Source organism: Gouania willdenowi, chromosome 12 (assembly GCF_900634775.1).
Source record: "Gouania willdenowi chromosome 12, fGouWil2.1, whole genome shotgun sequence".
Taxonomy (NCBI): Eukaryota; Metazoa; Chordata; class Actinopteri; order Blenniiformes; family Gobiesocidae; genus Gouania; species Gouania willdenowi.
The window spans coordinates 9,875,572-9,902,853 of NC_041055.1; the positions used below are offsets into that span (position 1 = coordinate 9,875,572).

At 37.7% G+C, this 27,282-nt stretch overlaps 1 protein-coding gene across 2 annotated transcripts in view; it reads left to right on the forward strand.

The window, feature by feature from the left end:
* The first annotated feature begins 2,250 nt into the window (after window positions 1–2,250).
* Window positions 2,251–27,282, forward strand: part of dcc (DCC netrin 1 receptor) — a 400,100-nt gene continuing 375,068 nt past the window's right edge. For both annotated transcript variants that reach the window (XM_028463510.1, XM_028463511.1), the window contains exon 1: window positions 2,251–2,777. In XM_028463510.1, the coding sequence (XP_028319311.1) occupies window positions 2,642–2,777 (136 nt within the window). In that variant the 5' untranslated portion in view covers window positions 2,251–2,641. The remainder of the gene's footprint in view (window positions 2,778–27,282) is intronic.

Here is a 27,282-nt window from a genome sequence, read left to right on the forward strand (position 1 = left end):
CAACAGAATATGAGCAAAACAAAAGTCTGACCTACGTATAGAAACAAAAACAATTGAGTTAAGAAAAGGAGGATTGGAAAGTTTACCCACAGGTGTGTGTAAAGGGCCTTTGAGGCTACATATGTAGTGTTGTCCATTTACTAAACTCAAGATTAACCTCAAACTTGGTTGGGACCAACTTAGATAAGCAGGTCTGAAGCAGGGTTTCAACTCACAACCATAGATGAACAGTGCAGTGTGTTTTGTGCCACACTAAGCACTTTATCACGTATTACTGAAAGTCCCATATAAAGATCGCTGAAGAAACCAGAACCAACTAAAAACCTAGCAGACATTCACAAAAACTGAGACAATGACAAAATGCAATGAAAATGAAGGGTAACCAATATAGAGACATGTTAAACACCCCCCCCCAATAGACTGACTACATCAACGTATAAATGATCTACCCATGCATGTATGTATAGTATATATACAAATCATGTAAGTGTTTGTGTACATGTATGTATATATGTATGTACTTGTATAACCAGACACATGTGTGTGTGTATATAGATATACTGTATGTAAAACTCTCTACATAACCTTTTCCCCTTTTATAACACGTGTAAGTTAATTGTAAATTGTGTTCTACATACAGTGTATATATATATATAGTTATCTAATGCTAAGAAATGTCCTGGTCTCACTCTTCCACTCTTCCGCGTTATGTTTTCTCAGAGAGAAGTGGTCATGTGACCAGGTACGTCACCTTCTGTGACGTGTAATTGTGGAAAAAGTGTTTCTATTGCACTTTTGCGATACTCCTCATGAAAGCGTACAATTTTTTAGCAATATTTGAGTGTCAAAATTCAGGTGTTCCCATTACCAGTTTATATTGAGCTATTTGGATTTTGCACATTTCCAAGGGTAATGGAAACACAGCAAACGACAAAATGAAAACGAAGTGAAACCAATATAGGGAAATATTGAACACAGCCCCCATAGTCTCACTACATTTATGTATATATACATAATGTGTTTGTGTACATGTTTGTATATACTGTATGTATTTATGTATAACAGGACGCAAATCTGTGTGTATATGCATATACAGTATGTAAAACTCTGTACATAATCTTTTCCCCTTTTATAACACTTATCAGAATCAGAATCAACTTTATTGACCAAAAGTGTATGAATACACACGAGGAATTTGTTTTGGTGACCTGTGCTCTCTCAGATAGTGTAACATTAAATAATAACAATCAACTAGAATAAAGAAAAATAAATTAAAAAAAAGAAGTATAAACATAAATATAAGAGTAGTTAGACTAATATGTGCGAACTAAATAAAAATAACAAAATAATAATAATAGTAATAATAATAATAATAATAATAATAAAGTCATTTGTAAATGTTGTTCTATGTATATATATAGTGAAACCCTATTTTTATTTTTTTTTGCACATCACAAATATTGCTATTTTTTAATATCTATTATTTTAGCGTGTTCACATTGCTTTGGCTCTGTTTAGCTTCCATTATAGTTCTAGTTTCATGTGTTCCCAGGTCTTCCTGCTTGTTTCTCCTCCTCCCAGTGATGTCACTGTGTTTGGGTTGATCAGCTGCCTCATGTTTGGACACAGAATGGTTGCTGTATTATTGTGAACGTCTATGTTAACCTCCTCGTGTCCTTCCCCAGCGCCCTGGTTTCCTCGTGTGTCCTTTGGAATTTTTGTATTTATTTATTTTTTGTGATTAAAATGGACTCTTACTTTCAACGTTACGCCTGCCTGCTGCCTGATTCTCTATCTGTGCTTGGGTCCTCATCCTCAACTCTGACACGTGACACCAATAAAGCTGTTTTGAATTGAATTTAAATCATTTATAGTTATCTATTTGAAAAAATAATCAACTTTTTAAGTATTTAACATTTAAATAAACAGAACACTTGCTGTTTAGTCCAATGGTGATCCTTCATCCCTAATTTTGCAGCTGAGCTCAGAGGTGATGTTCATGGGTTTGACCAGAGGGGGCAGCAGAGTTCAGCTAATCCCTTCCCTGCTGTTGGGTCTCCTTTGACGCTGTTCCTGCTCCAGGATCCAGTTCCAGGCTTTACCTCAATCCACTTAAGATCAATGACTGTTCTCTGCATTGGTCTCTCCATCCTGCCTCTCTCTCTCTCTCTCCAGCTGTAGAGAGAGAGAGAGAGAGAGAGAGAGAGAGGAGGTTCGAGTCCATCCCCTCAAACCAGGCACTGAGGCTGAGGCTGAGCAGAGCTCCAGGACGCCTGTGTGGAAGACCAGAGGCTCTCCTCTGTGTGAATGGGAAGCAGCGGTTCTGGAGTGATGGAGACTCAGCCTTCATAGTCTTTTCAACTTCTTCTCATCTGGGAAGGAGGAAACTCGTCCCACATTTGCGCTCTTGGGATAGTCTTTTCTCTTTGTGTGTGTGTGTGTGTGTGTGTGTGTGTGGGAACCAAAGCCCAGCTGGAGATTCCGGGTGTTGTGTTGGAGAGGGGAGAGGCTGCTGCACCCCTCTCTGATCCCTGGGACTGACTGACAGGAGGCGTTCTAGACCCACAGGGAGCAGGACACTAAAGTGTGTGTGTGCGCGTGTGCGTGTGTGTGATCGGGACTGACACAGGAACCGGGCAGCATGGAGCTGCTGTGGTTTGGATGTACTGCTCATGTTTGGGAGGTGCTGATGCTGAGGAAGAGGAGGAGGAGGAGGACAGGAGGAATCTACCTGCTGCTGCTCTGCTGCGCACTGGCTGCTCACTCCACGGCACAGGGTGAGTGGCACAGAGAGAGGGATCTATGCGTAATGCCTCTGACCTGCAGTGCGTGTGTGTGCGTGTGTGTGTGTGTGCGCGCGCGTCTCTGTGTAGAGACATTTGTTGCGCTAAATGCGCGCTTTTGTTGCGCTCTGACCCGGGGAAGCCTTGGAGTGTGTGTGTGTGTGTGTGTGTGTGTGTGTGTGTGTGTGTGTGTGTGTGTGTGTGTGTGTGTGTGTGTGTGTGTGTGTGTGTGGCTTCTGCTGGGCTCGCCTACTTTAGATGAACCATGCGCCGGTGGTCTGCGTCTCAGGACCCTCTCACCACCCAGTGCGTGTGGTCACTGGTGCTCCTGTTGCTTTGAATCTCAAACATCACAAGGACACTGATTCTCTGCTTGGCAGGTGCTGATGTGACGATGAATGGATGAGATTTATTGAGTCATTTTCTGATCCCAACTATTACATTTCACCCATTTATCGAATCCTTTCCTTTTATATCAGTGGTGCCCATCAATCTTTGTGTGTCCCATGTGCCCCCTTCACATTTTTGTCAAATCATTTGTACCCCTTCTTCTGAATCACAAGTACCCTCTCAATAATTCCATGTGCTTTTTTCATTTGTGGAACAGCGGGCTCATTTAAACCCATAAATGTGTCTCAAGCATTGAGTGGAATTTAGTTGAAATAAAAGTTTTCGTGTCATTACTTCTATAGTAAATACAGACCTGCTCACGGTTGCTAGTCTACTGCAGTGGTTCTCAATCTTTTCAGCCCGCGACCCCCAAAATAAAGGTACCAGAGACCAGGGATCCCCAGTGTATCTGAAGTTGGTTGAACACAGACATGAACATTGAAGAACAACCATATGGAGACAGGACCATCTATCTATAAGGGGGAATAAAGGGGAAAGTTTTTTGGAGCCCATCCATAAAGTCAACAAAATGATGGTGCATTGTTCTATGGATCTGTGATCTGAACAATATCCTGTTATCCAGGAAGTTTATTATTATTTGTGCTAAGCCATAGTATATAGTCATCTTAAAGATGTAAATCCTTGTTTTTTTTATCATAAATAAAATGGGTTTAGAAGTGACAAAAAATGATGGAAAAAGTGGTGAAATTGGATTTTTAAAACCACAGAAATTGGTTAAAAATTGCAAATCAGAGTGAAAACTGGTCAAAGGGTTCAAAGTGTCAATAATGGCTTAAAAACAATGAATTTAAACTGGTAAATAATGAGCATGACAAACCTTGAATGTGGTTAAATTGGCAAAAATAAGCATGAAATATAGCGAATAGAGGTTAAAAGTTACAATATTTGGTAATTATATGTGACATTTGGTAATAAAAATGGTGGAAAGGGTTTATAAGTGCCTAAATGTCTTGAAAGTGGATTTCTCTTTTTTTTCTTTTTTTTTTTTGCAGAAAAGGCATTGACAATTGATGGAAAAGTGTTAGAAATGGGAGTACTGGAGCAAAAATGCATTAAAAGGAGCAAAAATCTGGCGAGAAAAAGTAGGAAAATAGGTTAAATAATGGGAACTGTGGGTGTACTTGCAGAAAAAAGAGTAAAAATGAGCAGGAATGGGCTCAAATTGTTCAAAAAATATCTGGCGACCCCTTCCCAGTGTTTTGCAACCCCCAAATGGGGTCCTGACCCCAAGGTTGAGAACACCTGTTCTACAAGATAATAAGAAAAGTGAGTAGAATCAAAACAGATATGTGAGCAAATCTAATGAGTCTCTTCATATAACATCAGCCACACAAATATGACCTTTGCTGATCTGTGTCCATGCAGCTAATGTGATATAAAAACAGCAGGTGAACAAGTCCTCCTTGAAGCTGTTGAGCAGAAAAATGTTTGAACCAAGGACCTCATCACGGTGTCTAGTCTACCGGGTGAAGGCATCTCCAAAATTGGAGGCGCTGTGTGGATGGTTTTCTTGACTGCTGCTCAGTGTTAATACAAAGAAGGCCAAAGAAGAAGAAAGTGTGATCCAGTGACCAGGACATGGCTGGTCAGGGTGGTCCAGTCCAACAAATGAGCCAGTGTGGCTTAAAAAGCAGGTTTTGTTAGAATGATGTGAGAATTCCAGCCCTGCTGACCACAGAGCACGTGAAGAATGTGACCTGACGTGTTCAACTCTTCCCTGTTGTGATCCATGTTTCCTTCAGAGGTTCCTTCACCCTAGACACAATGTTCAGCAGGTGATCATAATGTTATGGCCCAACCGTGAAAGGTCAGAATATTCTGTCGTCTGTTTTTGGATGAGGATCAAAAGCTTTTTAGCTTCACGTCTGTTTCACATGTTTCAGTTTAGTTGGTTTTATTATTTAGAGGTACAATGATATCTATCAGATAAATACATATATAGTGTAGTCCTCATATGTCAATGAAATTAAGATCATTTGCTCTGAAAAAAAAAGTAAAAGATTGAATTTGCTGCTCGATATTTAGTTTTTTTAGAGGTCGACCGATAAGGGATTTTCAAAGGCTGATGCAGATACCGATTTTTTTTAATTTTTTTTTTTTTTTCTAATTCAGCCGATGGCCGATATCGAAAGCAGATTTTGGAAGCCAATATTTGAGGCCGATATACTTTTTTTTTTTTTTTTTTTTTTTAAAGCACATTGATTATAAAAAACAATTGAAACACTCATATGATATAAATGTCTATATTAGAAATTGAATTAAATACACAAATAGAATTCTTAACATGTATTGAACTTTAGATATACCTGTTCACAATCAAGTAAAACAAAAATCCTTATCCTATTAAGGATATAATAGGATAAGGATTTTGATCAGGCACTATTATATTATATCCTTATCCTATTATATCAGCTTTTTATTTGTAAGCCTGTTGGCTTCTACCTCTCCCATGCACATGCTATTATTCTAACTTTTTTTCATACATTCAAATGGATGTTTTTTTTATGTTCTATATTTTTTCTTTTAATGGCTACTCTAAAGTGCTAATAATAATAATAATAATAATAATAATAATAATAATAATAATGATAATAAAAAATGGCTAATATTGAAAAAATATCCAAAGTCCATTAATTTATATCTATACTTTAAACTCTCTCACTGTCATTGTAAATAATAACTTTTGCGCATTGCATTGTGGGAAGTGGAGTCTGGTAGACGGAGGCATAGAAGTGTTATTACTTTATTCTTACTGTGATTTCTTGTGTTTGCCCCCCCCCCCCCCCCAAAAAAACTCTTCCCTAACATATTTCTGGTGTTTTCATTGAAACTTGCAACAAAACAATGGTGGATGTTTTTTTTGGAAAGTTCCAAATCAGGCTGAAATTGAATTTCTGGCAGAGTGAGGTAATTACACAGGGAGCACTGGGAACCACTACAACAGAAATTAAGTCAAGTCAATCACTGTCTGGGGAGTAAACACAAGAAATCACAGTAAGAATGATAGAAAAACCCTTCTATGCATGCGTCTACGGCACGTGTCAAACTCAAGGCCCGAGGGCCAAATCCGGCTCTTTAGAGCATCTAATTTGGCCCGCAGGAGACCAAAAAGTGACAGAGAAAACTTTAATTATTGTGTAAATTACCAAATAATCCAGTTGTAGATATCTCAAATTCAGCAATTTAATGAGACTCTACAGTATTTTTAGATTTCCTTTGTTTATATCACATGAATGCAGTCATTTTAAATTGAAAATTGTGGAAAAAAACTCTAAATTTTTCCACAAATCTTGCAATTTCTCTCAAACAATTCTACAAAATCTCTCTAAATTACACAAAAATTTGTTCCAAAATCAAGAATTTTGATGTTGGATGTTAAAATTACTATTTTTTTTTCCACCTAATATCTGCGGCCCACTTGAGATCAAACTGGTCCAAATTTGGCCCCTGAACTTTGGAACTCCACATTCCATGATGCAATGCGCAAGACTTTTCCGACAATGATAGTAAGAAAGTGTTTACAGTGGAGATAAAAACAAACTTCATTGCAGCAAAATTCAACCTTTTACATTGTTTGGTCTTAGATTTATTGATCTATGAGGCCTACACAATGTCTATATCTGATAAAAAATAAAATAAAAATAAAAAAAATAAAAATTCTGTCTCCAGCAGCTTGAAATATTCTGATGAAAGTTTCCATACTTCCTTACTTATAGGATGTGAGCGGTATTAGGCTCTCATTTTTTAACTTGTGGTTAAAGCAGACCAGGTTAAGCTGCTGATTGATTGCATGGATAGTCTTTATTAATCCCTAAGGGAAATTGCACAGTTTGAGCTGACAGGTCCCATAAAACACCAAAACAGAGGGATATGAGCGCACATATGAAAAGCTTAATCATGTGAAACAAAAGCAGGGATTAAGGAATGAGATGAAGGCTTTGATATCTATAACTCTGATACGCATTGAACACAGGCAGATTCCCACGTGTTATTAAATGCTATTATATGGCAGAGATGGGGAACTTTTTATCACATTGGGGGCTAAAAAAATGTGATTGTCTGACCTGAGGGTCACATTATTACAAAGATTAGAATTACAATTTCATTTAGCAGATGCTTTTATCCAATGCAACGTAAATCACGAGTAGTTAGGGTTAAGGGACATTCTACACTCCTACAGTGATGGCTAAGGTTGGATTAGAACCCGTGACTTTCCAATTACAAGCTTGCTTCCTTAACCATTATTCCATAACCAAATTATGAAAGTTTCTGTCAGCAATTAGAATCTACTCCAAATTAGAATCGAGAACATTAGGTCAGCATTTAAAACTATTGTGAACATTATTATTGTCATTTTTGTATATATTTCTTGTTGTTTTGTGTATATTGTTGTCATTTTTTGTGGTTTTCTCTCATTTCATGTGCATTGTTATCATATAGTATATTTTCATCTCCTTTTCATCCCCTTTTGTCAATGTTTTGTAGGGGTGTGAAAAATATCAATTTCACGATATATCACGATTTTTTGGTGGTGATTTTAAATCGTTTTTTTAAATTTAAAAATCGATTTATTTTTTTATATATATATATATTTAATCAATATTTTTTGTATTTCTGCAATATTTCAGTGGTGGTTACAATGCTTTCGATGTGTGCAATGATTATTTGATGCACATGATTTAATGATGGCAGTGTATAATGCCTGCAATATTTATGTATGCACAGGCATTTTATTTTCATATAATCTATTCAGATCAGTGTTTAAACTGACACAATAGGATACATTATAATTTTTTCTTATTTTTGTGCATTATCAGTAACTATGGGTGATTTATCCTGAATTTTCTCACTTAGAGTTGTTACAATGCCGTCATTATGTTGTCATGGTTACTTTGAGACTTCTACACAGTAATTTTGATATTAACTGGGTAGAATATATAATATCGTATCGCGATACGTATCGTATTGCAACATCCTTGCCAATACTCACCCCTAATATTTTGTGTGGTTTTGGAGGGATTTTGTGTGTTTTTGATGTTTGTGTCTTTTTCTTTATTTTCAGTTATTTTTTTGTGTATTTTTTGCAGTCATCTCGTGTGTTTTTCCGTCATTTTGTTTTTAGTGTTCTTGGAGTCATCTTGTGTATTTCCTTGTGGGGGTCGCATGTGGCCCCCAGGCTGCCAGTTGCTCATGTCGGCTATATGGTATTAAGCAGAAAGGTGCGTGATTGCATTGGGCTCCCTCTGCTATCTTTGTCTGTGCAAGGCTTTCATTGGATTTTTCATAAACCTTCACATTCTTTCTTTCTGGGCTGTGCTTACTTAATCAGTTATTGTGTAGCTGGAAGAGGATCAATGATAAAATGAATGAGCTTCGTCCCACCTCTCAGGGAAACTTTGGCCTTTTGGGATACGCTGCAGCTTTGGAACTGGACTTCCATTGGTTGGCTTTGCTATCACATCTATAAGATAAGCTAATGAGGTTGCACCCTGCACTGTAACTCATTGTTTAAATAATCTATTGATTTTTTTTTTTTTTTTTTTTTTTTGCAACCACTTACTTTCGGATGCTTTCAATTTTAACTGCGTAGCTGCAGTTTGCTGGTCTCTAGTCCTTGTTTGTAAACGGTGTTTCTATTGAGAAATGTCGGCTTTTTTTGCTGTGCCTTGATGACTTTAGCAGAGTGTTAACGACAGACGCGCTCAGTGACCTTTGCAACCATTACATACATTTCCAACAGTACCACTGTGCTGTAATTATGGAGTCAGACTCTTTAAATACATCACGGTGAGCATCTCTAATGTGCATAAGCTCGGCGGGGTCGTTGCTTGGGGAGAGACACAAGACAGGCTACGTCTGTGTGGCACAAACATGGCTCCTCTGGAAGCAGTTTTAAGGCACTCCACGGACTGGATTTTAAATCATTTCGAGGAAAGTTTGTGGATGCACCAGAAAGATTTGTGCATTTGTTGCATTGCTTAAAGGTTTCAGGCTGAGTGAGGAATTGCTCGACTAACCCCCCTCACCCACCAACCCGCCCCCCACTCTCTTCTCTCTCAGGCTGTTGCTGTCAATAAATTGTGTCCAAACACTTTAATTAAGTTAATTGATGGTATAAGAGAGTACAAACACACACGCGCACACACACACACACACAAGATTGTGTACGTTTCTATGTATATGTGCGTGTCGTTAATTTTCCCTATTTCTCTCAGCCACGTCGCACTCTGCAGAATGATTTACTCAGACAGTGCATTTATCTCAGGTACACAAACACACACACACACACATGCACACACACACGGTCTTTGGTGCATTTATACACCAAATTGGCTGAGTAGCAGAAATGTGTCCTGCTCACACTTAATGGTCTGTTCAGTCTTTAACGCCCAGCCGTGTTATTTGCAGGTGATTTTAGATGGACTCCAATCAGAAGTAGGGCTGAACAATATTGGAAAATAATCTAATTGCAATTTTTTTCCTCAATATTGCAATTGCGATTTAACATGCGATTTGTTTTTTCATGTATTTTTCAATGAACACAATCAATGAATCAATCTGTTTCATAATAAACAATTTCAGATTTATTTAGACTTGAAATAAATATAAAATGTACATTTTAAAGCACAGATTGCAGCAATAAAGCAAACAAATCTGTGGCTTTACCTCTTCAACATATCTGACTAACGTCACGTTTCATGAAACATGCAAACATGTGGACTGCACTTCTTAAACACTGTCTGAACTTAGGACAGTACAAGACAGGACAAGAAAAAAGAAAAAAAATAGATAAAAAACTGCAGCCTTTGCGATTAGAAAAAAATGCATTTTAAAGCGCGATAATATCACAAATGCAATTAATCGTTCAACCTTAACCAGAATACATAAAGAGGAACTCGCTTTCTTTAATGACTAAAAATATTTCACTATAGGCAACATGACCTCTTAACCTTTCAGAGCACAAACTGCTTTAACCCTCCTATTATCCTTAAATATTACACATTTTACCCTTGGGGTCAATCTGACCCCAGGGATATTTGCCTCCAGAAAAGGATTTTCAGGAAATTGTTGACCAAGTTTTTTGTGTCAGGCACTTTGTTTATTTGTTGAATAAATAAATAACCCATTGATAATGACACAGAGACCTGCTCTCTAGCGCCACCAATTAGAATTATTTCATCTTTTCATCCCAAGCTTCTCAAATTTACTGACAACATTAATGACCACAAGCGTATGAACTCTATTAGTTGTGGTGATGATGTGACTTTTTCAGCAGCGCCACCTTCAGGTCAATGGAACTGTAAAGTCACACACAGACACATTTTACACAGCAAAAGGAGCTTGGGGTCAGAGGAACACCAATGTGTGCAATATGTGTTCGGCACATTGGTGAAAATATCATCATGATAAATTTATGCTTAATCAATTGTACCTATCAAATTAGGAAAAGTTATCAAATATGAAGCAAAGAAAGTAAAAGTCAGGTATAGTTTTTGAATGATTAAGATTGAATGGGGTCAAATTGACCCCGAGGATAAATGGAGGATTAATAACTTTCATAATTTATTGCATAATTTTGATGTGTCTACAAGCCCTGTAGGAATAATATTTGTGCAGTTATCCCCATGAGGCAAGAACGAGTTTCCTTAAAGTCTACACGTTAAAGCAGAACTCTTCTACGTACTCAAACATTTGCACAAAGGATCTCAATAATGTGTTTTTTTTGTTAAGAGCTTAGTTCAGTACTAGGGATGTAACGATTCACTCAACTCCCGATACGATTCGATTCACGATACTGGGTTCATGATACGATTTTCTCACGATTTATTTTACAAAATGGGAATGTTGACAAATGACTTAAAAATATTCCTTTATTTTTTTGGGGAAAATACTATACTATTTTCCTTTTATTTTTAATTGTCAAAAGAATCCCTTGATAAACTATGCAAAATGATTAATTTAAATTCTGGTTCTATAGTAAACAATTCAAAACTGCATAATAGTTCTTTTTCTTTTTAAAAGTGCAACTGAAAATGTATTTTGTGCCTTAACAATTGGACTTTTAAAAAAAAAAAAAAAATAGTCATTTCACTGTATTTACGTCAGATATTTGTTTAGACCAGCAGAGGGCGCTGGTAACCCAGTGGTTGGTTGGCATGCAGTTATTCCACCAGTGAAGAAGAAAAGCTATGCTAGCAGACAGAGCTAATAGAAAAACGTGACTTTTACAGATATTCACGTAATATTACAGATATTCTTTCGGTGCTAAAGGAGTAATGAATCATTTATGAGCATGTTTAACAGTAAATGGCGGCCAGAAAGAAAATAGTAGCAGATTCCGCCCGTAAAATATCCCTACAAGGATTAATGCCCTCTGCTGTTTAAAAAAAGTACTGCGATTCAATTTTCAGAGCATCGATGTGAACCGTGGTACCTATGAATCAATTTTTAACTGCCTTACGATTAATCGTTACATCCCTATTCAGTACCCATAGGTTTGCTAGAATTTTCACATACCACACAGCATCCCACAGCATTTTTTTTTTACATAACACACAATATCAACATGCACGTCATTTAGCATTACCGTCACTTTTTCACATTTATTTGTTGAAAAAGAGGGAAATGAATGCTACATGGCTGAAAACGGCCAACAGTTGCATACCATCAACCTTTACTGAAAAATCCACCATGGCCTTCATTTTTTCACGGTTGTCGACTGCAAGGTTTTGACTGAATTTACAGCATCAACTCGTTAAGGAATCAAAACGGACTTTTTCAAAGGACACAGTACAGTTCATTTTATTTCAAACATATGACATAATACATGAAGGTCGGTTTAGCAAATGGAATTATTCTCTGTGATTTGACAAGTGATGTTCCTTTGAACAACCCGATTATGCAAACTGCAGACGGTTCAAACTGAAATGTGAATGATCATCTCATTACAGGAGGAGTGTCATGCCCTTCATATTTACCAAACCTCTTCAGTAGAAAAGAGTTGAGCTGAAACGATGTATCCATGGGTAACAACAAGTTTTCCTTTGCGAACAGCTTTTGTTTCAAATTAAGGCTAATAAATGTAGCTGTAAATATGGGCCAAAAACCACAAGTTTGTCAATTGAGTTATTTTTTAAAATAAAGTGAGCAGTAAATAGATGCTCCGAGGCATACAATCACATGTACCTGATCATTTTAAACGTCTCAAAAAATGTTTTGCGTTCACATATGAATAACAATAAAATATACACAGAAAAACGGAAACTGCATAGAAGTGAGTAAACAGCAATCCTGCTTACAATATAATAATCTGCCAATTTTTGTGTAATGTAAAAATGTTTAGATTCCTTTCCATAATTTGCTATAAAAAATGACTGCATTCATGTGATATAAGAGTGGGAAAACTTCAAGCTCCTAAATATATTGTGGAGTTTCACTGATTTTGTTCATTTGAGATATCTACAACTGAATTATTTGGTAATTTATACAGTATTTAATGTTTTCTTTATCATTTTTACTGTCTTCAGTGGGCCAAATTGGATGCTCTAAAGCAGGTTCTCAACCTTTTTGACCTCGGGACCCAATTTACTGAATACAAAGTGGCCCGGGGCCCATTTAAATATTAACACTTTCATTTCAATTGATCCGAGTCTTGGTTTGATATGTATTCAATAACTAAATTAAGTCCGCTTAAGTTTAACAAGCTAAAACCTTGTAAAATAAATATGATACACTGTGATCATCTTAAAGACATTTCTTTTTATTGTGTATGTAAACCTTCAAATACAACAACACTGAACAGGTGAGCAATTAGAACAAATCATGTTGCTACAAGAACAAATATAAAAGATCAAGTCAATATTAATAACAAAAAAAAAAAATCAGAAATCCCAAAGTATTTTGATTTAGATACTCAAAAAACTGAAAAAAATTCTGAAAAATAAAATTAACATCACTGCCTCCGTTCACAAAGCCAAACTTAATAAAGTCAGGGTTATACGTGCGGATACGTTTCGCCTTTGAGGGTGGGGGGGGGGGGTGGGGGCATCACTTTCATTTTCACTATTTTGTTTTAAAAACTTCTCCATAACTTCAGCCAAAAGTTTGCACCTGTCTTCATCTGCTGCTGCTTATTGGAGCGTGTTCAAAAACTGAATGACAGCTCACTGCCACCAAGTGGTGGGAAGCTGCATTGCATTAGTTGACACCGGTGGCCAAAGGATGGGCCACGACCCTATTGTTGAGAATAACTGCTTTAAAAGGCCGGATTATCTCCCGGGCCTTGAGTTTGACACAAGTGGTTTAAAGGAAGCTGTGTTTGTTATTGGATTATTTTGTGGACACACCCCTAACAGATATTGTCCTTACAGTAAAATATCCCTACAAGCATGTACATTACTACCAAAATATATTGCTTATTGTTGAAATTTGTGAAAAAAAAGTTCAGTTTCACCTCAAGTTGGATTGAAATGTGCTGTTTAGGGAAACTCTGTAGTTGTGTTAATTAAGCATTGTTGCTTATTAGGCCTTTATTTCAATAACACATATTTAAAAGGTGGATTCTTCTATGTCTATTAACTTTGTGCAATAAAAAGAGTTTCTGAGAGGACGTCTCGATGTCCCGCCCTCAACAGCTCCACTTCCTCTCCCTGCCTCTACCAATCTACCAGAAGCCACGCCTCTACTTTTCTGCATGTGCATCGCGGAACAAAACAGGGTCGCATCGGGTCACATTGATATAGGTCTATGGGTCAGGTGTAAGAGAGAAAATCTTATTTACCTGTTTGCTGTTGTGACACGCGGCCTTGTTTCCGTGCACAGTTCCGCATTCACTTTGATTGACAGTCTTCAAAACAGGAAGTTGAAGCCTATTGGCTGGGCGCATTCGGCGATCGGTTCCATATGTATAAGGGTCTATCGGACAAAGGAGGGGCTTATATAGATTAATGTATATGAATGTCCACCAGCAGTAGACCATAGCAAAAGACTAATTAGGTATTTTTTCACATTTCAAAAGAATCATACATAAATGTAGATTTTTCAGAAATTCCGGATATCAGCTTTAAGGGGAAATTTTGTGTGATGTTATTCTTTTAGTCATGGAATAAGATCATAAAGTATTACAATTACAAAACATGTAATTTCTCTTAACGGTATTAAAAATGGATGGATTCATTGATTATTAAAACAATTGTAGATGAGAGAAAACCCTGTAAAGCTGTGAGAGAAATGTATAAAACTTTGCTGCTGGATGTTTGAGCCTTAGGCCAAATAATGACGGATGCAGTGTTTGACAAGGTGAAAAAAAGGTGAATACATCATCTTTGTTTTTGTTGTGACTGTGTTATTGGATTATTCCCTGCAGGGTTTGACCTCCATGATTCTTCTTTAACTGGACATGATGAGGCTGGTGAGAGTTCCTACGCTGCAGCACTTAGGCTATTGGGCAGACAAATAATCTCTCAGGAGATTTATAATAATCATCCACTGTAATACACTGCACTTTACCAAGGAACTCTACAAATGATCTCAATAAAGCAAGAGAACAAACTGCTTTCACATGATATCATATGATAGATATTGGTATTCATTTTACCTGGTGACAGACTTCCGATGCATAGCCGTGGGTGATGGCAGATATTTCAAACGTGAGCTGCAGCCCCAATGCTTTCTTTTATTATTCCACGTAGATTTATTATTTCCAGCAACAAACAAGTTTAGATGAAAAATGTACAATATGCTGGTTTTACTAGTAACACAACTGGAAATAATTATTCAGGAAAAAGTGGCACCGGCACATCCGCTCGCTGTGCTCAGCTATGTGTTTCAATAGAGAGAATAAAACATGGCTTTGTGTCCGACTGATGGTGAACAGGTTTTCTCACTTTATGACTCCGCCTCCGCCCTACAAAAGACCAGCAATAAATTCAAGGTGTGGGCCTGGGATAATCAATCTGAATCAGATAGGCAGTGGACTGTCCCAAACACAACTTTTTCACTTACTATACCATACCAACGTTGCACCATTGATTATTGGCTGATATGAATAAATCCGATCAGCACAAATTACACATACTTTTGTTACTTATTTTCTAGTGTAGAATTTTAGAAAAAGCTTAATCAAGTGTTTTTAGTCAGATAGCAATAGTCTGTATTTATTATTAACCATGGGTTACACCAGAGGTCGTGACCCCATTTTGATACCACAAATGTCCGGAGACCCCAGAGACATTTTTTTTTCTCTCTAGAATTCGTTTTTGATCATGTTTATTAAAGTGTGTTACAAATACAGAATAGCCAGGATTAGTGCACCTCAGATATTTTTATACTGCATTTTATTTGAACTACATTTATATTTGAGAAAGTTTAGTATAGGACACAGTTATTGTATATGTATTGTGTGTAATGTGCATCAGTGATAAAATTGGCCGATACTATATTATCAGCCAATTTTTGCGGTTTTTTCGTGTGTTTTTCGCTGCGTTTGCCAATCCGCATTATTTACAGAGAGCAGAAATATTTTTACTTGTTCTTGTTGTACCTCACCTTTGTTAATTTCCATAAATGTTCTTTTTTTAAAAAAAATTGAGACTCGTACCATTTGTTATCATTGTGTAACTTGAGGGAGAAAAAGTAGTATCGGCTCCAAATATCAGCTCAAGGAAATTGGCAGTGCGTATCGGTCATCGGCTAAGGCTAGTATCGGCCCAAAAAATCTCTAATGTGTATTTGAATAAAAATAATAATTATAGTAATTTTAATCCATTTTTTAAATCAATTACAAGACATTTCAGGTGAACCCAAGGTGGAAAAACACTGGGTTATACACATTTTTACCCATTTACTAGTAACAATTCAATAAAATAAATATAAAATAATGAAAAATTACCTCACCATATTCAATAAAAACTAAATATTTCAGATTTTAAAGATGCAGGCTGAGGAAATCCAGTTTTTAGTATTTTTAGTTTTTTTTTTTTTTTTTTGCTGATATTAGACCACTATCCAATATCTATATCAGATCGAGACACCCTTAATAAACAGGTATAAAACACAATATCATAAGACATAAATATATGACTGTTTTACTATTTACACTACAGTATATCGTCATTAATTATTAATTAATATTTTGTAGAAATTAAGACTGACCTATTCACTGCAATGGCTATTTTGAACACCGAAATGAACTTATAACACGTGTTTTTAGACATAAAGAGGAATTGGAGGATAATATACAAACGTCACACAAAGACTTAAACAACGTTTGTTTTTTTTCACACTGAGACAACAAAATGAATTAATTTGCACCCCCAACCAGCCCAAAAAAATTATAAATGATTACATACACGATACCATTGAAAGAACTTGATCATCTAAGTCAGGTTACATCGACGCTCCAGGATAAGGCCTGAAGGACATCAAATACCCACGATTACTGAAATGGTGTTTGTGTCTTTAAAGCTTTAATGCTGAATTGTCATTTTAAAAAGATCCATCAGTTGACATTGTCAATCCTCCTGCTTCTGATCTGCTGTGTTTATCCTTCTCACACGCTGCTTACCCAACCTCTGTCTCTCTTTTGGGATTATTGGAGTGCAGTTTTATTCTTTCAGTTGTAAGCTTTTAAATGTGTATGAAAGCAATGGGTGTGTTTTGTATGTAACAGCCCAGTAAGAAGTGTATTAACATTAAGACTTAGATTTATCCCAAGACCTTTGTTTGTCGTTCAGAGGAGGATTTCAAAAGTCAGTCAATCGCTGTTCTCTGAACAACAGAACACACAAGGAACAAACCATGGAATGTGTTCTTCATAGAGCTGGGCGGTATGACCAAAAATGTATATCACTGTATTTTTCTAAATTCTGCCCCGCTAGCTTAGCTTTAGCTTGATTTCTAGCTTTCAATGCTGCATACTCAGTGGTGTGGTGGTTTCTTATGGTGAATAAGGTAGCGTTTTGTTTGCACCTCCACCAGGACTTATTTCTGCGTTATAGGAATTACAAATGGCCATTCTTTGCTGTCTTTTTTGTGTATTACTTTTTTTCACTTGTCTGCACAAGAAGTGCAATCATTATGAGACAGCAATGCATGTCTTAATTGTGACCATCACCACCCCTTCCTAAGGAAGGGTAAGAAATATTTTATTATAGGGAGGATATAAAAAGGGAGAGCAGTGTTACACCTAGGTGGTGGTGGAAGGGGGCGGGGGGGAGCAGGAAGGAGAGACTCAACTCAAGGTAGGAAATAGAAAGGGTGGGGAAGAATAGATTATTTTGCAGTGAGGGTGAGATGTGAAGTTGTAGAACGTATTGTGCTTATTATGTTGTGTAATCAAGCCAGTATGGTGACAAGTGTGAAGCTTAGCTATAATGGTGGTGGCTGTGGACAGGAGGAATGAGTGAGTGGTACTACCTAAAGCAGGTACTTGGGATTAACGTGTCTAAAGTTAAGCCCAGTATGAGTTTTATCCCACATCCCAAAGGGTGCCAGTGCATTGTAGACCAGTATATGTGCAAAAACCGCTACCGCAAAACCAGGAACTGCCCCAGGCCCGCAGATGCAGCCAGGCCAGCAGATAGAGCGGGGGCCAAGGAGCCCCAGGCCACCCCCCCCACAGCCAAGCAGCCCCCCAGACGCCCCCGAGATCCCAGGCCGAGAAGCAGCCACCGCCCCCCACACACACATCTGAGGAAGCCCCAAGCAGCCGAGCACCCAGCGCATCCCGCCACCAACCCCAACCCCCCACCAGCTTCCTGCCCCCCCACCCACCCACACCCAAGCACCCGAATGTGTATTACTGTCAACAAGCTAAGCTAACCATGCCTCCGTGCCCGTGAGTGTTGTTTTCCTGTTGCAGAGACATGCGCACGCAGGCACATGCTCACATGCAGCTTCAGAGCTTTCAATTGCGTCTTTCTTATCCATTTACACGTATGATTTACACCACAACTAACACCAGAGCGCTACTGTTTACCTTCCTATTTAGAAGTGCAACGTTGAAAAGGGTCCAGTCTGAAACGCTGCGCAGCGTAGCGTTCCAAAAGTTGTGTAATCAAATACACCGGTACGACGGTATATTAAAAATTCATATCATAATGAAAATATATACCGGTATTCGGTATGAACCGATATACCACCCAGCCTTAATTCTTCAGTCATTTCACTATAAAATGTGAAATTATGGCGTAGACAAACTCTGGCAACCTGATACGTTACAAACAATCAACATGCATCTTGATTCATTTTCAGTTTAGGTGATGGTCACAGTTGGGTTTCGTGCATGGGGAATGTTGGACGGATCGGCCCCACTGAATGAGTTCATAGGATGTCTGCTGCTCTTCATGATGGAGGTTGGACACCCCTTCTGTAAAAATAACATTATTAATCATTGGGAACTCAGGCTGTTATTTTTTACAACAGCAGGGTATCTTGTAAAACCTTTTGTCAGTTCATTCAACTGCTAAATGAACAAAAATAGGCTCGTAATAATTCCATCAAGTTCATTTTGTCTTATTTTTTTAAATAATATGTTAGGGTTTCATTTATTCAAAGAACTTTTTTCAGGAAATGTACTTTGAAATCTACTTTGATCTTCTGACAACTGTCAGGCTTCCTCAGAGGCATCTACTGGTCACATACATGTCCTCATCTGGATGGCTTCTTCGATCAAAGTCGCCATCCAGATCAGGAAGCATAGCTTTAACATCAACAGGGATGAGGGAATGCTTTCACTCTCCCACACCTGGGACTCTCTTCTCCAGAGACCATTGGGCAACAGGGGGCGTGGCCGACCTGAGAGAACACTCAAGTAAGGACACATGAAAACAATCAGTAGATGCCCCTGAGGAAGACTGACATTGGCAGTCGAAACATGTCAGGAGATCAAAGTAAATTTCAAAGTGAATTTCCTAAAATAAATTGTCTGAAATAAAACCTTAACATATTACAAATAGGCTTGTGTGAAAGATAAGGGAGCTCTGCTTAAGACAATTAACTAATGCTAAAGTCATATCTCCTTGGGGTTTTTCTCTCAAAATGATTAAATACAATATATATCACCATGCTTTTCTCAATAAAGTTTTGCCATACAGATGATTCTGGTCAATGAAAAATGCTACACAAGCACTTGAATTAACCAACAGCTGCACAATATAAACATTTGTCGCCACTTTTGGCTTTTCCTTTCATTAATGACAGCATGTGAGTGAGTTCTGTATAGCCTCTGATGTTCGTGTCATTTTACCCAGTTTCGTTTCATTGTCTTTCCCTACATGAATGACTTTACTGGCTGTTAAACTTCTTGAAATCATACCAAACAACCATGCTAGTAAATAGGGTTTATTGAGTCAACTCTGGTTAATAATTATATATTCATATGCTTCAGAGGGGCTTTCGGAATTCGGGACCATTTTGCTGAAATCATGTGATATTATGTTGTGAGAGCTTTACAATCTTTGTTCATGACACTTTTGACCCTCAGCCTCTTGTTTTGAAGGACAAATACCATGGAAATGCGGTTTCAGTTTGGACCTCGGAGCGGAAGGGAGATAGGTCATCACCGGTAAAAAACAATCACCAGGAATAGTTGCTCCCTGGTAAAGATAATAGCTTTAACAACTGGTAAAATGATAAACTTGGTGATATTACAACCTGTACATGCAGTACGGGAACACATTTACTCCATCTCTGAAGCCTGTTCGGTTTACCGTGTTTACCGAGGTTTGTGCGCGTTTAATAAGTCTGTGTGTCCGTGTGAAAGTCAGCATGTTTATGCTTTTCATTATATCCATCTCTTTTAAGGCTTTTAATAAATAGTGTCGGCTGGTGTCCGTGCCGCCGCCATCTTGGATTATGTCGTCACCAGCGTGTCATCGCCGCAAGTCGCTTAAGCGCAGAACAACCCGAATTAACTTCGAAACAAGAACTGTTGATTGATTTGTCACATGACTGCTCCGGGGTTTGAGTTTGTTTTATTTAGTTTCACATCTACCTGGGTTGCAGCTCTTTGTTTTTTAGACTGCTGCCAACTTGTTTGTAGTGTTATTTCAGCAAGTTTCAGTTGTAATTGCATACCATAGTTACAGTTACAGCAACCAAATTAAACTGTATCAACTAAGTGAATTAATAAAAATGGCCTGTGTAAAGGCTTTTTCAAATGAAAAAAATATCCTGTGAAATCTGACCTGTTAACCTGCGCAACTCAAAGAATCGGAATCGAGAATTGTTTAGAACAGGAATCAAAATTGAGAATCGAAATCAGAATCAGAATCGTTAAAATCCAAACGATGCCCAACCCTAGTTAAGAGCAGAAAAAATAGGTAAGATTGCCTTCTTCGTTTCCGAATGTGAATTGAATGTTTTCCATGATCACAGAAATTCGGAGGTCCTAATTAACCCAATCACTCTTCTCAAAATGTTTCATTTGGGATAGTGTATCGCAGTAAACCCTCCTTTAAATGACCTATTCCTTCTTTGGTCAGCATTTAGTGGACTGCGATTTAGAAAGCTGAACTGACAATAATGCATTCATTTTCCTTTTGTTTGCTGCTTTGCTAAAGCCTTCTCCATGGTTGCTTGATATTGAAATCACTTGCTCTCATTTATCAGCCTGACACTGATCATTTAGAATTCATCCTGCTGCGGTGACATCTAGTGATTTACTTTTCATCTATTTGCTGATGTTTTTCTGTCTCACATGAAATATGTGACGCTGCCTGCTGATCAATAGGTCTTGAACAGCACAGGCACTGTCCCTCTGATAGTAATATCAAATTGATTTGCTGATGAAAATGATCGCAATCAAACAGGGTCAACTGCAGCTGGAAATGGCTTTACATTTTCTGCTGATATTAAGGTATTGATTATAAAGCCAAAGATTGAACTAGTTTAACAGATAGGACACCAAGCAAAATGATCAGTGCAAGAAGAGGAAAGTTTTTCAACACCTAGTATCGAATAATGCTCAGCAGATTAAGTGTAATAAATGATAGTGAAATATTTGTGAAACCAGGAAAAGCAGGAGCTGTGTGTTTTAGAAAACCTGTGGATTCAAATGATGGCATTCTGTTTGAAGCTTTACTTTGTTGACCATCCAACAACCACCACCCATACCCTATAGTGACAACACTTTTTTCATATTTATGTAGTGTTTATATTTAGAGAAATACAGTATATCCGAGAAATCAAAACACCGACCTTATTTCTTATTTCTTTTCCTTTTTTTGTCTCGCCGCCAACGCAATTTCCTACACGAGTGGCAGCCTCTCCAGTGCATTAGAATTTTATTACTATTTTTTTTTCTAAAACCTTGTATGCCTGTGCATATTAGGCTATAGTATTACCTTTTTCTTAGCTTGCATGCCTCTACATCTATCTATCTAAAAATCCATTTTATTTTTTTCCACATTCTATGTTTTCTACATACATTTTTTAAGATTCAGGTTTTTTTTTTTTTTTAGAAATGTTTAACATTTTTATTCCTGTGAGCAAAACTTCAACAAAAAAAGGAACCATAATTAAACGAAAATGTATGTTAAAAATAAAGAAAATAATTTAAAATGTGTAAACTACAATTAAAAGGCATGACGTGGATTATTCTCACTGCTCTTTTTTTATTTATTTATATGTCATTTCAAGAAGTATGAGAGCAGCATTAATGTCACCCAATTTCCCCGGGAGGGGGCGGTCGTTGGTGCATCGAATGAACGTTCCCCGGAAACATTTTCCCATAACTAACATTCTTTGCCTCACGATGACGGCGTTTCATCCACATTCTCTCAATTCCCGCATTCAACAGTGGATTCCATTTTAATTGGTCGATTCCGTGATTCCGGCCGCAATTCCATTGATTAACGTGGAAATCTACACACATGTTTGGGTTGATATTTTTGCTTTGTTCGAAACGCTTTAAATTTTGTCTAAATTAATATTCAAACTTAAAATGTAACATTCCCATTGTAATTTATCTTGGGGTTCAATTAAACCTAGTTTAGGAACCACTGATCTAAGCAATCTTATTCAGTCGAAGGCCTTCATGCATTTGACTGATATTTACATATTTTGGAAAAGCACCAGCATTATTTCCATGAGCTCCAACTAACTCGAAGTAAGTCAGAAAAAAAGCCCCAGATAATAAAGACCCTGCAGACCCTTGTACACCTTTAATGTTTGTACCTTGTGGACCTTTTGACAACAAAGTAAACGTTTCTTGCTCTATGCTATTTTGCATTATCAGCAGTTTCTGGTTTGAGATTTTCCTCTTTTTGATAGTTTTGCATCACGTTAGTTTGGACATATCTGCTTTTGTTTTGTTCGGGGTTTCTGTCGACAACAAAAGTTGTTTTTGCATGAGAAAGTGGAGTGTCTATACTGTATACTGCTATAATTGTTTCCTCCCGAGATGCAATGCACACACAGTGATGCTTTGTAAATGGCTGGTTGTGATTAAAGGCAGATATAATGTTGTGGTCTTGCTGGAACTTCCACTATGGAAAGGATTAACTTTGCGTGTGGGTCTCTATGGATTTTCCTCCTGTTCAGTCAAACCTCTCCAAGAGGATTTGTATGCATGCGTGGTTTATGTGTCGATCCTGCTGCCCTCTTGCAGCCACGCCAATGAAGCCAGATTTCATGCGACATCCCAAGGAAACTCTAAACACTTCAGAGAAACAGACAACATTGGAATTCAATCAAGAAGCACATTAAAACTAAAAGCTGGAAGCAGTAAAACCTTTTCATAATAAACAAGGCCTAATAACAAAGTCGGAGACGAGCCATTAGAGACACGGAGGGGCTTTTAACACCGGGAAGATGTGATTGTGCACTTCCAGCCTCCGATTCTTTGCATTATTCCTGAATAAAAAGAAAAGAGCATTATAACCAAACATAATGAATCAATGACCAACAGGCTGATTTAGTTCTCATCAGTGGAAAACATTTTGCCAACAATTAATATTGGGAGCAAATTAATGATAATTTCTATTATTGTTTTGAACCTCTCGGGGTTTGAAAAAGATTGCACTATTGTCTCATCTTCACAGCTGCAGGAAATATGCGGATGTGTTCTGGTTCTTCAACTTTGATGTTTTTGGTCTTGTGACTTGAACAAGGTACTTTGATGACATTTCTACCGATATGCAGACTGAGAAGATACTCAGAAGTATCTATTTATGATCCGCTCAATCAAATCTATACAATACTGTTCATCCAATTTTTATCTCAGCTTTATTCTGCCAGCAACGTGGAAGTTGGATCCATTCCTAGCCCTTGTAAGGCAGCAGGGTACATAGTGAACAATTCATCGACAGAAAAGACAATCACTTATTGTGGGGGATGTGTAGGTTTCGAATCTGCAGCCAGAACAAGCTGAACATCTGTTGTATTTCAAGATAAAGTCCAAGTGCAAGAAAATAACAAATCACAAGAACAAATCCAGAACTGTGCAAACTCAAAAAAGTGCAAATTCATGAAACAAGTCCATAAAACATAAGCAGCTACGGCAATAACCCCAAGAACAAACCTTTTAGAAACTGAGAACAGAAAGACTTGACATTCAAGGCAATCAGCACCACACTTTAAAGCTGCCAGCAATGATTCCTATCACTTCTTTCTACACATATACAGTAAATACAGTGTAGGCCTCATAGATCAATAAACTAAAGGTAAACCTATTTGTTCCGCAAACTGGAAGAATTTACTCACAAAGGAATGACGAAGGTTGAAATTGCCCCTCGCGATATTGTTTTTGACTCCATCACAAACATTTGGCTTTGTTGACAAACAGTGATGTGACTTGAACTTTGAAACAGTTTTGCACCTTGAATTGTGGGATTGGGAATCCTGCAGAAGAAAGTAAAGATGGCGCAAAGCGTAAAAGCTTTGTGCCGAATATTGCAACAATCATCCCGCTTTGTGAATGCTACTTCAGTAAACCAGCGAGCACTGTTAGCATCATATGATATACTGTAAGATAGCATACCAGTGTAAAAAAAACCCCACACCATAGCAGAGGAGCTGATACTGCAGCATTAGACGTGTTCTCTGTCATACTAGAGGAAGCAAGTGCTGCAAAAATACAATTCGATGAAGCAACTGACAACATTTTTTGTCAATCTGCACAAATTGTTTTGAATTGACTTTATTTATTTTAATTTTTCAGTACCAAATGGTTCAAGCCGGTCAAAATGACCTGCAACACTTGTATATACAGTATGTATATATCCATCATTTGTAATTATTATTATTATTATTATAGATAAATTGCTTGTATTGTTTTTGAACTGTACTTTAAATTAGACATTAAATAAATGCTTTGTCAAAGCAAAATGTGCAATGCAAGTTTATAAATAATAAATCAATGCACACCTGAGGTAGAACTAATATCTCTGACATGAAACCAACAGCAGGGTATGTATTAAGAAAATAATATGGGAGCAATTTTGGCATTTATTTCCCAAACAACAAAAAATACACATGAAAAGGAAACATAACTACAGTATTAGTGTTTTTACTGTTTAATATAAATCACTGCTGCTGAATCTTGTTTGTTACGTCACATTATGGTTGATAAATAATTATCTGATTTTGTATAATTCATCCAGATCAGACTTGGTGATTGAATCATTGATTACTGAGAGCAGCACTAACAGGATATTTAGGTGTAATAATCACAATAGTTACATTACTGTCCAATGGGATCAGCTTTGTGAAATATAATTACAAAATATTGTGTTTCACAAGTTGGGACGGATGAATAGTGACGTTAGTTTTAGGCTAAACATTTATCTCACACGTGTACATGTTAGCTTTTATCCTTCCATACAAGTTTGAAATCTTACCATAAACAAATGGCGGTGGCTATCCGTACGGTTGCCGTATCAACATACCGACATTCTATCCGTACGCAGCGCCCCTCTTTGGCCAGTTTAGGTCACGTGATAGGTCAGCCATTGGCCAGTTTAGGTCACGTGATAGGTCAGCCATTGGCCAGTTTAGGTCGCGTGACTAAGACTAAACCTTACCCAAACCCTAACCATAAAAATTGTTGCGATATTGGGTTATAACCTAACCCTAAGGCTAACCCTAAAACGCTACGTACTTGTACTTCGGTAACCATACCAATAGCACCAGGGGTTGTCCGTACGGCAACCGTACAGATAGACACTTTCTCTGTGTGTGTGTGTGTGTGTGTGTGTGTTGCTCGGTTCATCTTTTCAGGTGGTGAAACATGAAACTACTTATGTACACAACTGTGGAGGTGCTCAAGCTGTTCCTCTGCCTACATCCCCCCAGAATGCCTTGCAGTTCTGGGGCAGGGGTTGTTACCTGGTGAACGGAGTAGAGTGAAATTATCGAACATTCTATCGCACACATTTTCTATTGATATTGGTTACATCTTTATCGCGATATAAATCGTCATCATTTTATCGCCAAGGCCTACACAGCAGTAAACGCAAAATAAACTGTACTGACCCGATGTGTATTTTATTTCTACATGTTTTATCAATCAGTGTTTACCTCCACTACAGTTTGGACAAATGCTGCTCATCGATTGGTACCAACTACAAGGGCCAATGTTTGGACCTTGGTTCCGATTGCTCCCAACATTATACTACTTCCAACCTCATTTTTTGCTGATCTTGAAGAAATGACTATTTTCAACACACTTATTTGTTTGTAAGACTTCTGGTATCTGTCTGTCCTACTTTAGAAGCAAAATTAGGTATGTCCATGGTGTCCCAGATTCATTGTAAAGGTCAGTGCAGACCTACTGTGAATTACAACCACCCTGCACATGTAGATTAGACACAGCTCTGATGAACAATGGCACTTTATGCAACAAACTATACTTTATCATCATTGTTCATCATTGTCTATTTTTCCTGTGATCATACCTGGGTTTATGGCATTTAAATGGACTAAATGGACTTGATTTTATATAGCGCTTTATCCCCACACTGAAGCAGTCTCAAAGCGCTTTACATATCAGCGCATTCACCCATTCACTCTCACATTCACATACCAGTGGGACAGGACTGCCATGCAAGGCACTAGTCGACCACTGGGAGCAACTTAGGGTTCAGTGTCTTGCCCAAGGACACTTCGACACATAGTCAGGTACTGGGATCGAACCCCCAATCTCTCGATCAGAAGACGACCCACTACCACCTGAGCCACGGTCGCCCTAAAGCATGAAAACCTGAGTATATGAAGTGATTAAGTGTCTGCTGAGTCTAGTCCCTGAATAAAATACAAAAACAGCAAAACATGCCTGTGAGTCATTTACAGAAAGACAATTTGCTTGAGCTCTGAACATTAGCGTTTCATTTATGTCTCGTGCTCTCAGCTGTCTATATTTAACATCAGCTGCTCTGCTCTGACACTCATACATTATGCATACAAGGGAACCTGCTTTACCTGACTCCTCTCTCACTTTTAAATCTCTCTCATTAATACACCGACAGGCTTTTACGCCAATTGGGTTTGACTTTCTCTGCGCTGCCCTCTTTATTAACCACTTTGCTGCTTTCTGGCATTATTTTTGTTTGATGGTATTTACTGGCTAATTGAAAAGTGACATTTTCTTTAATGCAGGATCTCAACCTGTTAAACATTAGGTCATAAAGTGTTTTCGTTTTGAATCACAGTAGGCACTCGGCTAACTACACAATTTAATGAATGCATTTCATGGCTTTCTTGTTCCCCGATGAAAATTTCACCTCACACAGGCGTAACAGACCTTACAATATTGGTATGGAATAAAGTTGGCTGCCTCCAAAAATCCGTGCTTTTTTTTTTAATTTGCTTGAGTTTCATGCAAATTCTTTTAGGAAGGGCAGTGGGCTCGCCTTTTGTAGCGTGGAGCAATCAATTACAGAAACTGCTTCAATCATGCTTTTGGTTTCTCTTTATTCAAGCAAGTTAAATATTTCCTGATGCAAATGTAATCTTATTCTAAGTGCTTTTTTCCCCAAAAAAGATCACTCAAAGACTCTTTAATCACAATTCAAGACCCGAATAATGAAACACAACTTTTCTAAAAGACAGAAGTTTTTGGCCATGGAATTATTTACTGTAACTCGGCTTG